Source organism: Pangasianodon hypophthalmus, chromosome 2, assembly GCF_027358585.1.
Source record: "Pangasianodon hypophthalmus isolate fPanHyp1 chromosome 2, fPanHyp1.pri, whole genome shotgun sequence".
Lineage (NCBI taxonomy): Eukaryota > Metazoa > Chordata > Actinopteri > Siluriformes > Pangasiidae > Pangasianodon > Pangasianodon hypophthalmus.
Window position 1 is genome coordinate 28,299,033 of NC_069711.1, and position 17,444 is coordinate 28,316,476.

The 17,444-nt window shown below is 40.3% G+C and overlaps 1 protein-coding gene across 4 annotated transcripts in view; it reads right to left on the minus strand.

The window, feature by feature from the left end:
• The window catches only part of LOC113538288 (nucleosome-remodeling factor subunit BPTF), a 58,536-nt gene that overhangs the window by 9,899 nt on the left and 31,193 nt on the right, over positions 1-17,444 (minus strand). For all 4 annotated transcript variants that reach the window (XM_026933228.3, XM_053229270.1, XM_053229272.1 and 1 more), the window contains 10 exons: positions 10,150-10,280; positions 9,815-9,929; positions 9,540-9,709; positions 8,279-8,311; positions 7,933-8,107; positions 6,702-7,192; positions 6,060-6,142; positions 1,565-1,790; positions 1,216-1,466; positions 737-910 (listed from right to left, as the gene is read on the minus strand). In XM_026933228.3, coding sequence (XP_026789029.3) covers positions 737-910; positions 1,216-1,466; positions 1,565-1,790; positions 6,060-6,142; positions 6,702-7,192; positions 7,933-8,107; positions 8,279-8,311; positions 9,540-9,709; positions 9,815-9,929; positions 10,150-10,280 — 1,849 coding nt within the window. The remainder of the gene's footprint in view (positions 1-736; positions 911-1,215; positions 1,467-1,564; positions 1,791-6,059; positions 6,143-6,701; positions 7,193-7,932; positions 8,108-8,278; positions 8,312-9,539; positions 9,710-9,814; positions 9,930-10,149; positions 10,281-17,444) is intronic.

Here is a 17,444-nt window from a genome sequence, read left to right on the forward strand (position 1 = left end):
CACCAATCAGCTTTGATGATCTCCTGAATATATTAGAATTGGTAGGTAATAACAGCATTCACTGGCTCAGTCTGAAAATGTGATTGAATTCAAGATAAAAACATTGGAATTAATATTAACAGTAAAGGAGAAAGGATAATAGTTGGAAGGTCACCAGTTTGAATCCTGATGATGTCACAGCCATCCGTTCCTGGGAACCAAGGGAGCAAAAATGGTCGTACTCTCTGGGTGGGAGGGATGGAATACTCTCTCTCCCCTGTCAATCACACAACACTAGCCAATGGCAAGTGCGTGTGAGTTCATGTATGCAGAAGAGGGCGGATAGCGCTTTTCTCTAAGCATGTTATGCTGTACTTTGACAACAGTTTGAAAAGATGTAGTTGGCTGGCTTCACGTGTCTTGGAGGAAGCACATGTTAGCCTTCCCTGGTTGTTGTATATTGCTGGTTTGGTTCTGTGACTGCTTTTGTGATCAGAATTTGATCACAGGTGCAGATACTTAACTAGAGACCAACCCAAAAATTGTGAATTCATGTTCGATTCTCTCCCTGTTCTGTTCCCACATGGAATCCCACGTGTTCTTTGGCCTTGGGTGACTACACATACAGCTTAACCAAACACTGCGAGACTGTTCTTCTGAACCCCACATTACTAAATTAGTATGATTTTTCATTGTGAAACACAAACAGAGAGCTCCTTGGTGCTTTCCTCACGCACACACAATCACACACACTTACTGAGCTTCATCGTAAGGAGTTCTGCAGATGCAGTAGAGCTCCTCTGTAGTTCCCTCTTGCACTTGTTTACACTCTGCACAGATGTAGTCGTCCATCTTCTTCGCCTCCTTCTCTGTGATGCCCACGCAGTCACCATGGTACCAGTTTGTGCACAAATCACAGCCTATATAAAACCTACAACAGCAGACAGAGAGAGTGTGAGACGACATCATCAGTAGATTTTGATTTTGCAATTGCTTAGGCATATAAATGATGCTAAAGTGGACTCTACAGTCGTTTGTTACTTGTTAGCTAAATTAACATCGTAGCTCCAGTGCAAAACTAAAGAACCTTCAGGCACCAAATATATCTTGGCTGATTGACTACATCTGGGGTAAGGGGATTTTTTTCTTTCCTTTAAAGGATTTACATTGCTTAAATGTGAGTACTGTCAAGCCCTAAAAACATATTTTATGTGTGCTGAGGTGGAAACATCTTACTTGGTCTCGTCGTACGGCGTCTTGCAGATGCAGTACAGCTTTGTGTCCTTCTTGGTTTCTCTTGAGGTAGTTGTGATCATCTTCTTTTTCTTCGATTTGGCCGCGTTCTCGTCCTCATATTTGCGTTTGTAAGTTGATGGCGATGTTGTGCTTGTGACCTGGGCAGCAGCAGCGGCGGCGGCAGCGGCGGCGGCGGCTTGAGCTTGTTGTCTTTCCCGACAGATCTTCTCCAAATCTCGCCTCAACTCCTCCTGCAGAACCAAAAACATATACAGAGACGTCAATTTAGACTTTACACACATGGGCGGTGAGAGGTCTTGCTATGGCAAACTCATCATCCCATGCTTACCTGCACCTCCAGCTGCAGCTGTCTGTCCAGCAGCGCTCTCTTCTTCAGGATCTCCGCTTTAAGCTGTTCTTTGTGTTTAAAGAGCAGGGCTGAGAGCTTAACGGCCATCTGCTTGCTGCGCTTTTGCTCCACTGTCTCCTCTCGTTTCCGCTTCCTCGCTGCCTGCCGCTCGTCCTTGTCGATCTTGTCCAGGATGAACTTCATCACCTGGTTACACACGATCATCCTGGAACACAAGTTTAAATCCAGACTGAATTCTTGCTAGAGCATATGTGGATAGAGAATAGGTGGCTTAAGTTAATTAATGGTCTGCTTCTGCTTTATACATCACCGTTTCAAACTAATGAAGTTTAATTTAACTAATAAATTTAAAATTTAAATTTTCTTCTTATCTCAAGTGTATTTGAAACTCAGCTCTCTAAATGTATTTGAGGAAATTAACTCAGGAATTTAAAGAGATAAAGGTCAGTGTCATAAATATTTACATTTTATATTTATGAGCAGTACCCAAAATATTACCAATATTAGTTGTACAACCAATGAAATTAGAATTAAAATAGTGATGTGACTCAAACCTACTTCTACTAAATGAACACAATATAAAACCAGAAACATTTACCCATTTGCTCAACACTTGCAACTTATTTTTTTTGAACATCTTAGCTGAAGTGCATTATCTAAGCCTGAGTTTACTGAGTTTACTGCCGACATTAAACATTAGAAGTAACCTATGGAATATGCAAAGACGTGTTTGGTGCCCGATGATAGCACGGACAATTAATGAGATCTTAACAGCTTGAGTCTCCAAAACAGATGGAGTAGAAAATAAGACAATAAAAAAGCCTCCCGAAGTCTTTGTGCTAAAGGATCTGAGAGAAATTTAATCTCATCGCTGATTAAATTCATGTTTGGAATGATTATAAAAGGCAAAGTGATGCAAACAAAATGTGTAAGCATGTAATTTAGTTGAGTTATGTTTGTCCTGAACTTTTAGTACCTTTCAAGTTTATGATCTTAGTCGATTACAATGCACTCAAATACTCTCCCAAAGCCATTAGTCTAAAGGTTGTCGCTACAAGTGCATGCTTTATCCCACTGCAGATGCAGCAAAAAAAAAAAAAAGTTCAGATGGCAATACTAACATAGCCCACAATAAAACAGATTCTTAGGAAGAAAGCAGTGATTGAAACCAGGCTTTAAACGATCAAAGGACAGTCACTGTGCGTTAGGAAAGCAGAAAGAGTTATCATGAGGCATGCATACCTCACTAACGTCCACTCAGTTAGCCACATTAACATTTTAGGCTTTATTACAACTCATGGACTTGAATTTTCAGCTCAGGCAGAGAAAAAGTGTGTCCACTAGCTGGGCGTTTTTGTTATTTCATGTCAGGAATATGTTATGGTGGGTGGGGGGGCGGAGTTGCGACAGATACTCTTCAATTGGCTCTCACAGCTCTCACAACACTGACCGCATGTGGGAAAAGGAAGGGGGCTGAGATGGAGGGATCACCAGCTGTGGAGGTCAAAGGGCAATTGTAATTCCCAGACTCAACACGACACACAGCATGAAGTGAAGAGAGATGCAGGCAGAGATAAAGAAAGAGAATCAAGTTCCTAAGAAGATTCAAGTTTCAAAACTCTTCCAGCATTTTGAAGTGAAGTTTGCATTTGTGCATATTTTAAAAACAAAAGGAATAGTCGGAAAACCCCAAATATATGAAAAACAAAGGAAATCTTAGCAGGCAGAGAGGAAATACAGAAAGAAATGCTGGTGGACAAGACAACCAGTTTTATTTTACTTCTTTATGATTGTCACTATTATTAATATTAATTTCTGTTCTCTAATCTCCATTCCATATACTGATCCCCCATTTTCTCCCCAATTTGGTCACCTGCCAATTCCCACCCACCAGCCAGCTCTCCACTATCAAACAACTACTACAAACTGGGGAGGGTGAAGGCCAACACGTGCTTCCTCTGAGAAATGTGAAGCCAGCCAAATGCTTTTCAAACTTCTGCTCATTCTGTGTCAAAGTGCAGTGTAACACACTCGGAAGAAATCGCTATCTACCCTCTTCCACATACACGAGTTCACAGACAGCTCTTGGCCACTGATGGTTGGAATTCGAACTTGTGATATCCTGACAAAGCAGGGGTTAGGCTTTTCTGCTGTGCCACTCAGGAGCCCTGGACACCTGCATTTTTTTGTTTTTTCCTCAGATGTGTACCAAACAGTAAGAAAACAGTGAGGCAAAAGTCTGGATCTAGCACTACTTTTTTTTTTTTTTTTTTTTTAAACAACCAAAAGACTGAAGCTCATGAATTCACAGGTCAAATTTTGCCTAGATAAAGTCGGTACAAAGCAAAAGTAACTGCATTTTTTTTTTTACATTCCGCATCCTTTCTCCTTCAATGAATTAGCGTTACTGCCAATTTGTTCTGACCCCTGCTTTACCTGGGGGGAAAAAAAAAAAAAAACGCATAGTTTTCAGGTGGCTCCCGTATCACTGTAGCAAGGGGTCTAAAATTGTTAAATGCTATGCCTGAAATGTAGATGTTTGCACCTCTGGGAAATATTGGTGTGTCAACATCACTTGTGATTACTTCGTTCTATAAGCTCCTCAATACATACAAATTACTCCTTTATATTTACAGTGGCTTCCTGTGTGTCCTTGGATTTGAGCCTACAATTGTCTGGTCTGTAGCACACAACATTGCCCCTGTTATAATGACGTAGATTATTATACATTCCAAGAAAATGACAGCAGGTTCTAGTACTACTACTGTGAAACATGTTGAGTATTAGGAATTTCTACCAGGCTGAACACAAATAAATGACATAACATGGCCATCTCAAGGAGAGGAGCAAATACAAAGGAGCACTGTCTGCTTCCCTCCTTTACCAGTGTTGACAATGACTGATGGTGTAGTGGAGCTTCTCTGGTTTTAACATTAAACGAGAGTTATTTGTGAAAGAGTTTAAATTAGCCCTGCCATAACACGCATACTACCAAAGCTAGCCTTTAAGCAACAGCTACTAATTCCCACTTTTCATTTTTATATTTCTAGAGATCTATTACGTTTAAGGTAAATTGACCTCTGTTTTTAAGCTAAATAATACTGTTATGGGAATATATTAGCTTACACATTAATAATCATTTTCTCTTAGTCTGTGTGGAGTTTCTGTGTATGTTTTCATCTGGGTTCTCCAGTTTCCTCCCACCTCCCATAAATACACCAGTAGGTTGAACTGACTATGGTAAATTTACACACCTATGCTAAGTGTGAATGAGTGCGTGAATGTGTGTAAGGACTGGCATCCCACCTAGTGTGCATTACCGTATATTTTAATCGAGTACCACGATTCTTGTGTGCCTAACTCCCAAAATATACTTATATCTGTACTCCAGAAGTTGCAAGATGCTTCAATAAAAGCATACCAAAGAGAGACATCATCAAACAGAGGGCAGGCTACAGACAGACTAGTCCTAGGTGCAGTTTGGGCATGTGAGGCTCCCTGCTGTGGTCAGGGGTTAAATCATGGCCTCTACGTCACCATGCAGTCGTGCTTCATTTAACGGTGGAGGAGGTGACACATCTGACACGATGCGGGCATAGTGGGTCAGAAACGGTGTAAAATGGAGAAGGTGATACAAAGCTGTAGACACGCAAGTGCCAAAAGGTATGAAGGGACAGGGAGAGGTCAACGTATTTTCCCAGACCATTTGTTCTATAGATAAACATTTTAGGGAGCTAGATGGCTGTTGACATCTTTTGAGCCACAATGACGTGAATGTGACTGGAGGCCAAACTGGTAATCACTCTCCATGCTGAAAACTAAACAGGTGTCAATGGATTTAAAATAAACAGATTAATAATAATGCAGATAAAACAAAATGCAAATGCAGATGTGTGGCACATTTCCTTAAATGCTATTTCACATCACTTTATTTCTATGTATCCAGTTTTTTTTTTTCTTCCAGTTAAAAGTGACTCACTGATTTAAGTGTGTGTACTTACTTTCCAGCATCACTTCAAGAATCATTAACTAAATTAGCTGGTTTATTTTTTCGAGAAACCCTAGCTTCCTATGTAGATTTGGTAGATTAGATTATTTATTTGAGGATGTTCAGTAACTCAGCTGTGTTGGGAAAAAAAAAAATTACCTGCAAAGTAAATATATGAATGTATAAGAAAGTACAGGTCACAGTAGCTACTCAGACGGTAAGCCTGATGATGATTTACACTGGCAAACACATACTCTGTATGCAGAGAGTAAAACTGTAACCCGCAAATAAAGAATACATCATACAGAAGTCTGCTGCTGACCTCATATACAGTCAGAGCTACTGTATGAAGGAGGTGTGTATAGTGGTTCGAAACGGCGTATAGTGTGTGTGAATAGAGGGTTAGAAAGGGACCTGTTTCTGCGTAGCAATGCCAGCGTAAGCTGAGGAGAAGTGAGGGTTTCTGTAGTGTGGTGTTAAACTCACCTCTGGTTCTCTTCTCGTTCTGCAGGGGTCATGGCCTTCTTCTGTTTCAGCTGTTCAATCGCTGCGTTCTGCTTCATCACCACCTGCAGAATGCACACACAGTAACCTTCATGCTCTCACACACACATACAGTGCAAGGTAAAACAAAGTAAAACAAAACACGCAGACATTATCAGATATGTATATACATACATACACACCCACCCTACTGAAACCCAACTCTCTATACACATACAGTAAATCATCTCAATGTACACGTATGTGGAAAATTACATATACGTGCGTAAATCTCTACCTACACATATAGAGCCAGTCTTAAAGCAGTAAGGGCAGAAAATAAACACAGACGCGTGACCTCGCTCATGTGAGTCACTGCCACTGTTTGGATGAGAAGCACTCAGTGGTCTCTGTGACGCACCTCGACTGTTGGGATATCCCTCACCTAAAACGTGCATCTGGGTGAACCTGCTCTGCCACTTCAGCAGGATATGTGCTTTCCTTGGGGTCCTCTTTGACCCGAATTGTATGAACTTGCTCTGGTGCATGTGTAACTCAATAGGCTCTGTGGTGCAGCTTGGCCATGAGGCCCTTTTCTCACATGTGCTGTATATTTGTTTGACCGGGCCCTGCGGTGCAGTTCACCTGTTTTTGGATAAGGTCGCTCTGGCTGATGGCCTGCTGCTGCTGCTCCCTCTTTGCCTCCTGCTGCTGCCGTTTCTTCTGCTGCTGCTGCTCACGGAGCTGCTGGATCCTCTGGAGCTGCTCCTGGACGCTGGCTGTCTGTAACGTCACCACGTTCTGGACCTGTTGGGACTTTACGCCTGCTTGGCATGCTGCACCAGCCTGCTGCTGGATCTGCACGGGCAAGTGGAGTTTAACTGTCTGCTCAGGCTGGAACTGTAACCCTGGCACTGCAATGACCTGGGCCCCCTGGTGGAGCTGCACCTGGGGCCTCACCTGCTGCTGTTTTACAGCCATCTGGTTCACCGTAGCTTTGGCCTGTAGAGGGGCAGGAGACTGGATTGGCATTTGGGCCTTGTGGGTCATTGGTGGCGTGCGAGGGGCGAAAGCACCGGCCTGCACTGGCTGAGCCGGGGTGGGAGTGCATGTCTTGAGAGCAGGCTGAGTTTGACCTGGAAGAAAAAAAGAGAAAACCAGATAAAAGAGCGCAAAACGTATAGATGTTCATTTCACAATTTACCAGGAAACAGCAACCTCTTATAAAAAATATATTTAAATTTATACTTAATATACTTCTTATAAAAAATATACTTTGAGAAAAAAGACATTATGATATGTTAAGGATGTATAATTGATGCATGTGAGTTGTTTGATGGCAGAGGGCTGTTTACATGCACCGCAAATAGGGTCTCTACAGACACAAAGGTGAACCGTGAAGACAGATAGATCAGATCTGAACAAAACAAAATGTTGAAAAAATACTGTGAACCTTGATGTGAGTCAAATCCAATTCTCCTAATCTCTTAGACATTTTCACAATGTCTAAAAACAAATGGAAGAGTCTGCGGGCTCTTTCTCACCTATTAGTCAGTTTGCGTAGTCTGAATGAGAAAGAAATGAATACTCTAATTTGTCCTGTTCAGTTTCACACTACACAAATTTAAGTACACAAATCACTGGGCATGGCAAGAAAAGTACTTGCAGAAGATAATTATTACGTTCTGCAATAAACACATTTTCAAAAAAAAAAAAAAAAAAAAAATTTGTATAGTATTGGAAGCAGTCTAAATCCAACTAAAGTCCAAGACTAACTGTTTTGGTCCATTATAGCTGTGTTCACACCTGAGTTCGATTCAAATGGATTAAATTTTCCATATGGGAAAGCTTAGGTATAAATCAAAGCCCCTGGTACCTGGTGTGGAAGGTGAAGCAGGAGTGGGCGTGAACAGGAAACGCTGCACCTGGCCGTTAGGTAAGACGGCCTGCATGAGCTGCTGGCCAGCTCCCGGGATCACGGTCACGCCAGGAGGGATGACCTGCAGCTGACCTGCTGTCTGACCCTGACCCTGCACCATCACAGTTACCCCCTGCAGACAGAGAGACAGAGAGACGTCACAGAGATTTCCGTAGTCCACTGAGTGACTGAGAGGGATGTTAACAGTATCAAACACACACACAGACACCTCCACAACCACAAGCAGGGCACATGTAGAATTTACACAGCCACACACACAATCACTGTAAGAAATAGTACTAACCGGCTGGCTTTCCACTGCTGCTCCCTGCTGCTTCTGAGACAAAAAACAAACCGAGGGAAAATTAGACCTGCACTAGATTATAGCCATTTAAACTTCCATCACACACAGGCTATGGAAAAGTTTTAGCAAAAGGCACAGGTTGGCCACAAATAAAACATATTGTTATTAGATGACATGCTGAGGCCAGTCTGCGTCCACCGCGAATCGTCCACACCCAGGCGGTGTGGTGGGAAACACCTGTTGGGGAATGTTTCAAATGCGTGTTCGGTGTTTAATTTGAGTCACTTTTTCCCTATCTGACCCAGGACATGTGTCATGTAGGCTTCTGTTTTCAGACAACACTCACTTCTGTAACTTCTCAGCTGCTCTTCAAAGGACGAAAGACTCCGAAAAAGCCATTTATCCCTTATGCGCAAAAAACACTAGCTTTCATAAGATGTGATGGATTTAAACCACCCCAAAACAAACGTATATTAGATATCTGTAGAATCCCTGTATTGACCAGATGCACCGCTATATGTGGGTTTGTGGTCATCAGCGTTTTCTTTCCTCATTCAGCAACCAGAGAAATGAAAAGAAAAGAAATGGAAAAAAAAAAAAAGCGCAAGTTGCACAAGTTTTTATTTGGTATGTTCTGTACATCGAAATGCACGTCATGGTGGTGTAATGCACCTCAACATTGTACCTATAGCATGCACTATTGATTCTGAAATCTGAAGCCTGTTGCACCACTTACATATTATTGTTCGTTTTTTAAATGCAACATCCCTTTTCATTTAAATTTCACTTTTGTATTAGCGTATGTGGTTTTATGACGAGATTTTTTCCCCCTAATTTGATGCACAGCGTGTGTAACTCCATTGGAATATGCAGACACACACTCTTCCAGTCAGCTGCCATGCTCTTTAACTAAAATTTGAAGTCATGTGGATGCTGCCAAACAAAAAATTTCATATTTTGAGTGAATATTTCTATTTAGTTGATTTGTTTTAATTTAATTAATAATAAAACCAAATGATTAAATTAAACTAATTATTTAATTAATTACTTTATTATTCTGTTTTAATCGAGTTTACATTAAATGTTTTTATTAGTTTATTGTAATAACTTTGAGAGCACTCTTTTTTATTTTATTTTTATTATTTAGTTTTACTTTAGTATACATTAATGAATTTTATTAGTTTATTATAATAAGTATGAGAGCAGTCTGGCTGTACAGTTTGACTCCTCTGATTTATAGTCTGCAGTGTGTGTGTCTCACCTGTGTCCCCTGACTGAGCTGGGTGAGCTGAGCGAGGGTTAGTTTGACCGGACCCTGGGGTGCTCTGGGGCTGGCCGCAGTTTGCGTGGTTGCGCCCCGGATCTGTGTGCCGCTCGCAGGGCTGCCAGGCTGTCCCTGGATGATCTGGGTCACCACCTTACCACCCTGACCTAGGAGGGAGAGGAACACACACACACACACACAGTGAGATTGAAGGACAGACAGACAGCTGGACACAACAATTTTAACTGATGTCAGATCAGTGCTATAGAGACCTTGTTGCACCACTATCGGTGTTCTGAGGATGGTTTTCCCCAGAGCAGCTCCTTGCTGTGTAGGCGTTCGTAATACCGTCATCCCCGTCCTTAGCTGTCCTCCAGTCGTGATCACCTTAAATAAAAACATGTTACAACTTTACGGTTGTGTGTATATGTAATTGTGGAGGCTAGTTCTGAATGTGATGACTAACACGAAAACTTGGCTACTGCTTTTGAATTACAAGTTATTGAGCTAATGTTAGTGAGCTGGCTTGCAACCTTAGCAAGCTACTGTCTTAAGTGTTATGTGAGATTGTTATGTGAGGTTTATTTTGACGCCCTTGTGTGTGTACCTGTTGTGTAGCTGTTCCCTGTGCCTTGGCTGCGATGTTGACTGTAGTTGTGTTGGGCTGAAGTGCGGTGATGGTTTGTTGGCTGCCTGTCGTACCAGATGGAATGATGCCAACAACCTTCTGCTGTACACCTGAAAAGCAGACATCAAGACACTATTAAAGGTGTTTCTCAGCCCTAACCCAGCAGACAGGCTGTATTATATATTCCCCTGTTTTATAACACCTGATTCAGCTTGTAACAGCTTTCAGAATTATCAGTTAAATCTGGAAAATACAACAATGTGGATTTTCTATATAAATTAACAGCTGTTTTTAAATGTTCTTATATGGATGGAAACACCTCCTGGAATGTTACACTTTCAGGCCCTTCTCCTATTACAACAGTGATTGGACAGTGATTGCATTTCAGTGTGTCACTACTGCAACAAACTGACAAAAATAAACGTAACGCAATGGGTAATTACATTCAATTCTGTCACAAAGCCAGCATTTTGTATTCTTAAAGGAATTCCCTGCTGATTGTTTTTCAGTAAAGAGATCAATTTATGCAAGAGAAATAAAATCAAAGTTTTGCTTTTTAGTGTGTAACATTCATACAAAGTGAATGTATGATTGTAACTGTATTATCACAGGGCAGAGCAACACACTCAGAGGAACGCGATATCCGCCCTCTTCCGCATACATCGGGCTCACAGACACCCACAATTGGCTAGTGTCACTGTGATTGACAAGCGGGAGAGAGTACGCCACCCCTTCCACCTAGAGAGTTTTTTCTTTAAGTGTGCATGGCAACCACTGTTTTGGTTTGTGGGAGTGGCCTGTCATACTTTTAAGAGTTCCAATGTGAGACAATGGTAGTTAAAACACTCTTTTGTAAACTTCGTACACAACCTTGATTGTTTTGTACTGAATGGAAACCACGGAAAATACAAGACAGTGGATTTTCTTCCATTTCTAAGTGCCAAACGTGGTTAAATGGGAGCTACACATGAGCAGGAACTTAACGGGTGAAGCTTTTGGGGAGAACGGACAACCCATGCTGTAGGAATTCACTGGAGCCAATTGTTGCTTGACCGCAAACATAATTTGCACAGATTTAAGAAAATGTCAAATAAGGTCACTTAATTAAAATGGCACTGCCTCCATCTTGCTTGCTGCCGTCTCCAGAACTACAGCTCTGTGTTGCACACTCACATAGCACATGAATGGTTGCTTGTCGCTTGCTAGTTTAAATGCAGGATAAAGCAGTTTAGGGCCAAAGAAGAATGTTCAAGCTCTCTAATTTTATTTAACTTTTGAAGATGATTCTTGAGATACACCCATAAAAATTCCATCAACAAGCTCCAGTGTATCATGGTTTATCCCAATCCCGAGACCACCCACATACAAAAGAAGCTGCATTACAGGAATCTGACTGTGACACACTGCCAGCTGAGAATAGGTTATCTGTACCCACACTGTTAGCGTTTAACATCGTCAGCAATGGGCAAAACATGCCCTGACCCAGTCATGCGCATTCCTAACGGACTCCTGGGACTCGAACCTGAATCTCAGCCACCTCTGTACCCCAAAGCAGTGCTTTAACTGGCCAATTCACTCGACAGAGCTCTGAAAGTTCTGAACCTACACCATGACTCAATGGATTACTTGTTCGACGGCTCTCTTTTAACGCGCTTTGATGGTTGCCACGATAAACAGTGCCAGAGCAGGTAAACAGGCGCCTTCAAAGAGCGAATGAGATCTGAGGAGGGGCGGGGAACAACAGAGAAATTTATGAATGATGCATTAATGCCTTCAATCCATCTTGTTTTCCTGAACACACAACAGGAATGTTTCACCTCATGTCTTATGTTTTCTTGACAAAACAAACAAAAGTACTTTTAAAAAAAAAAAAAAAAAAAAAAAAAAAAAAAAAAAAAAAAAAAAAAACTCCAGCAGTATCCTTTCATCGCCTCTTCTTTGGTGGTTTAAGAGCAACCACAAGTCATCAACTGAGAACCTTGAAAATGCCCCATTTCAGAGAGCTGAAGGTGGCTGTGGGGTGGGTTTCACCTCCATCCTGACATCAATCAGCTGCCCTGTGGATGGATGGTGGCTTGGAAGAGGAGGTAAGTGACACTCTTCTCTGACACGGAAAGAGCAGAAGGAAACTCTCTATGCGGCCTGGGCTACCTGCACCAGACTCATCGGCCCGGGGGAAACTCGTTTTCATGCTGACTTCCTCCGCTGTCTCCAGAACAAACAGCACTACCTGAAACGACCGGACTGGAAAAACACACCTCTGTGTGTTACAAGCTTGGGCTCTCTCTCTGCGTCATGCACACTAACACAGCCTCTCTCTCACACACACATACACACATACACACACATGCTAAGAAAACACACAACACGCCAAGCAGGAGCCGAATTTATCGAGCAATTAAGAAATTCCACTCTTAAAACAGAGAGAGGTCTTTAATCGTGGATAGTCATGTTGTATGATGTAGTGTATGTGAGTTAATTATTATCTTTTTCCCCCATTTTTTCCATAAATACAAAAAACTTAATAATTTGAGACAGTAATAATTACCACAAAGGAAAAAAACCCTCACAATTCATGAATTCCTGTATGAAGTTATAATACATGGCTTAGTTTCTTTCTCAATTTAAAGAAGAAGAAAGCACAATTTGTGTTTGCGAATGCGAATGTTAACATTATCATCAGGCATGGTGATCATGCTGAAGTTTAACACACACTCTGCTTTATCATGGACTACACGTGTGTGTGTGTGTGTGTGTGTGTGTGTAAAATTAGTTAAACACCACATTGATATTCATGTGATATTCAGTTTCAGTGTAATATGTGGAAAAATCTGAACTGAAGAAAATCCCTTTTATTTATGGTTGTGTTGCTTATTATTGTCTAAAACCTGTGACATTCCTCCCCTCAATCCTTTCTTTTTCTTTCTGTTTTTCTGTAATCTTTTATCCTTAATCCCTTCTTTCCTTTTTTATTTCCCAAATCCTTTATTTTTTTTCCTGGATGTTTCCTTTCCCCCCCTTTTTTAAATCCATTGTTTTTTCTTTCCTTTTTGCGTAATTTCCTTTTCATTTTCTATTTGTTTGTTCCTTCCTTTCTTGCTTTTCTCCTGGTCTTGCATCCTTTTTTCTTTTCTTTCTGCCTCTTTCTTTTTTCCTTTTCCTCTTGCTCTCTCATTCTTTTTCCTCTTTATTTTTTGATTCTCACTTTCTTTCTTCCCTTCTCTCTTGCTCTCATTCTCTCACATTCTTTCTTTCTCTCTTTCGTCCTTCCATTCCCACTTACTTTTTTCCTGTTTCTCTTGCGCTTTCATTATTTTCCCCTTTCTTTCTTTCTTTCTTTCTCTCACTTTCTCCTACTTTCTCTCACTCTTTTACTTTCTCTCTTTTTCTCACTACTCACATTTTCTTCCATTCTCTCTCTCTCCCTTTCTTTGTCACATTTCTTTCTTTCTCTCCTCCATTCTCACTTTCATTGTTCTTTTTCTCTTGCTCTCTCAATTTCAACCTTTCTTCCTTTCTCACATTTTTCTTCCTATTTCTCTTGCTCTCATTCTTTTCCTTTTTTCTTTCTATCTTTCTTTTGCTCTCACTTACTTTCTCTCTTGTTTCCTCTCTCATTTTCCTTTCTTTCACATTTCTTTCTTGCTTCCTTTCTTTTTTCTCCCTTCTATTTTTTCAGTGTCTTGTAAACACTATATGTTCAAAAAACAAAAGCAAAAAAAAAAAAAAAAAAACACAAGTTCACATTTTATATATAGAAAAAGGAAACAAAAAAGGGTAAAAGAAAGATCACATTAGAGCAATAACCAATTAGCAATGTGTTATTTACATCATCATCACAATATGAAAATGGATTTTCAGCACTTGCTTATTGTGACAGTCACTAAACCTGCTCTCCATTCAGGAGGAGGCTCCCTATGTAGGCAGACGTTCTGCTCAGTTTATTTCTATTTTTTTAAATCATCATTGAATGAATCCTTCTCGAAGAAGGCAAACCTATAATTCAGTTTATTTGTAAATCTTACAGGTCAGAACATTTTGGTTAAAATGCTGGCCCAATCGAAACAGTTAAAAAGTATAGGGATATATAATTTATAATACAGTGATTGTATTTCTGTAAATTGTGATATAAAATTTAATTGTTCATCAGGGATCTAAATAAAAATCTTCTCCTGGACATTTGTAAAGCTGCTTTGTCGCAACGTCTATTGTTAAACGCACTGTATAAATAAAATTTAACTGAATTAACTAGACTTGGCTTCAGATTTGGGTTTCTTCACACTATGCTGCATATGTCATGCAGTTCGGGATACGTAAACACTGCCAGGGTATAGGTGTTCTAAACACAACGCCTAGTGCAGGATGTGACATTTGTTGTAGTGTAAAAGGCTATAAAAACATCTTCTGCTCCATAGTGTCAAGTGTCAGTAAGCACATAACCAGGTGCTGTAATGGCCTGGAAAAATCCTACACAGGGAAGAAAAAAAAAAAACGCAACCCCAAACACTCGTCAATATTTACCGTCCCACCTAATGTAACCAAGCAGCAGTGGCGTTGCTCTCTCCGAGATGATACACTCACGGCTGAATAGGGCATGAAAACCGTCTTATTAGGATGAGCTTGTTCAGTTTCTTACTATTGAGAGGACGTAAACAAGTCCCTGCTTTGCTCGGATGCTAAGTGCAGTGACTAATGGCCTTCGTCATGGGTGGTGGACGGTGGTGTAGCTGGGAGGCATTTACACACAGCAGTGGAGTTCAGTGCCTAGCAGCCTCCATACACTGACGCGTGTTCACAATCATGAGTGTGTGTATACAGTTTAGAAGCATTAATGTTGTTTTTAAAAAAAAACACAGTTTCTCCAGCACCTACTGAGACAGGATAAATTGAACCCCTACTTAAATGTTAAACCTCTCCAGTTCTTAATAAAGAAAACAATTATATGCTTTTAAAATTCACAGTCCACCATACAAGTCCCTGTCAATTAGCTGTTACTATAGAAACGATAACCTATTAGAAAGAGCACATTAAAATAAACCTGTGACTAGTACTGCAGCTGGCACTACTGTCAGAGCTGCTGTTATAGAAAATTAATCAACATCTTCTGACCAATCAGAATTGAGAACAGTGCTGTGGTATACGTATATGTATTATCATAAATAAATCTATCTACTACATTTAGCCTTTTTTTTTTTGCCACAGTGCACTAGCAGTAGTTGTGACGCTATGTTTACACGAAATTCTGGTGAAAAAAAAGAAAAAAAAAAAAATCAGAGGAATGATATACTGATGGACAATCCTTTTTTCCCTAAATGTTTTCTTTTGTCCTTTTTCCTAAATCCATTCTTTTTCTTTCCTTTTGTTTCCTTTTTCTTTTTCTATTTCTTCTTTCTTCCTTTTCTCCTAGTCTTGCATTCATTTATCTTTTCTTTCTCTGTCTTTCTTCTGCTCTGTTTTTCTTCCTTTTCATTCTTTTTCCTCTTTATTTCTTTCTTTTTCATTTTCTTTCTTCCTTTTTGTCTTTTTCTCAATTTCTTTCACTCTCTTTCTTGTACTTTCTCTCCCACTTTCTCTTTTCACCCTCTCTCTTACTTTCTCTTTCTTTCTCACTTTTTCTCTCACATATTCATCCATTTTCACTCTCTCCCTTTCTTTTTCACATTACTTTCTTTGTCTCTTCCATTCTCACTTTCTTTGGTTTTTTCCTTTGGCTCTCATTTACAACCTTTCTTTCTTTCTTTCTTTCTCTTATTCTCTCACATTTCTTGTTCTTCCATTCTCACTTTTTTCTTCTTATTTTTCCTGCTCTCATTCTTTGTTCTTTTTTCTTTCTTTCTCTTGATCTCACTTACACTGATGGGCAAAACGTACCAGCTTTTACCAGAATTCAGATTTTGATTTAATCTACTCTGACATGCTGATGCATCAGGCGACACTCAGCCTGGGCATGGCTTCAGTCATTTATGGTAGGAGAAACTAATTGTGGTCGTCAGTTCACATCCAAGGCTGTACAATCCTGTGCTAAGAATCTCTATAAGAGCATCAGTCTGGATTTGATAAACAGTCAGTGTGTGACCGATGACAGACCAGCAACATACTGTATATCTATGCATTTTGGTTATCAGCTGTAAACGATGAACCATAGCCGAGTGATGGTCAGTAACTCTGAGATAAGTAATCATGGCTACTAGTTGATAGCCATGATCAGTACGTAATACGCAACTGCCAGTATTCATCAATAACACGCAATACTTATTAATAATGAGTAGCAGCCATGAGTAATGGTCAGACACAATGTAAGGGTGACTTTGTGTCAGTAACAGTCAGTAGTCCTGAACAACATTTGGACTCTGAAAGTATCAGTCTGTCAATGACCGTTGATAGGCACGAGCAACAGTTCAGTAGGCACAAGTAAAGAGGGATGAAACTCGAAGGGGGTAACGATGAGCAGCAGTCACTAGCCATTGCTAATGGTCAGTAGCTGTATGGAACCATTAATAGCCTGTAATTAATCATCAGTAAAGACCTGTGTCTGTGTAATAAAGTCAATAAATCTGAGTAATAATCAGGAGCCATCAGAAACAGTCAGTAACTAAGTAACAGTCCATAGACCTGTGTAACAGTCAAGAGCTTTCAATGACAGTTCATAACCTTAGTAACTCATAGCACTTAGTAACGGTCCACAGTCTTGTGTAACTGTCAGTAGCTTTCATTTACAGTATATATTCTTGTTTAATGGTCAGTAGCTTTCAATAACAGCCCATAGCCTTGTGTAACAGTTAGTAACTCTGGAAAAGTTCATAGCCCTGTGTAACAGTCAAAAGCTTTCAATGACAGTTCATAACCTTGCATACCAGTCAGGAGCACTCAGTAACTGTCCACAGTCTTCTGTAACTGTCAGTAGCTTTCATTTACAGTATATATTCTTGTTTAATGGTCAGTAGCCTTCAAAAACAGCCAGTAGCCTTATGTAACAGTCAGTAACTTTCAATAACAGCTCATAGCCTTGTATAACAGTCAGTAGTATTTATTTACAGTCCATATTCTTCTTTATGTCAGTAGCTTTCAATAAGAGCCCACTGCACTGTGTAACAGTCAGTAGCTTTCAATAACAGCCCATAGCCTTGTGTGACAATCGGTAACTCTGGAACAGTCTATATCGTTATGTACCAGTCAGTAGCGTTCAATAGCAGTCCATAGCCTTGTGTAACAGTCAGTAGTTTTCAGTAAAAATCTGTAGTCTTTTGTTATAGTCAGTAAATTTCAATAAGCAT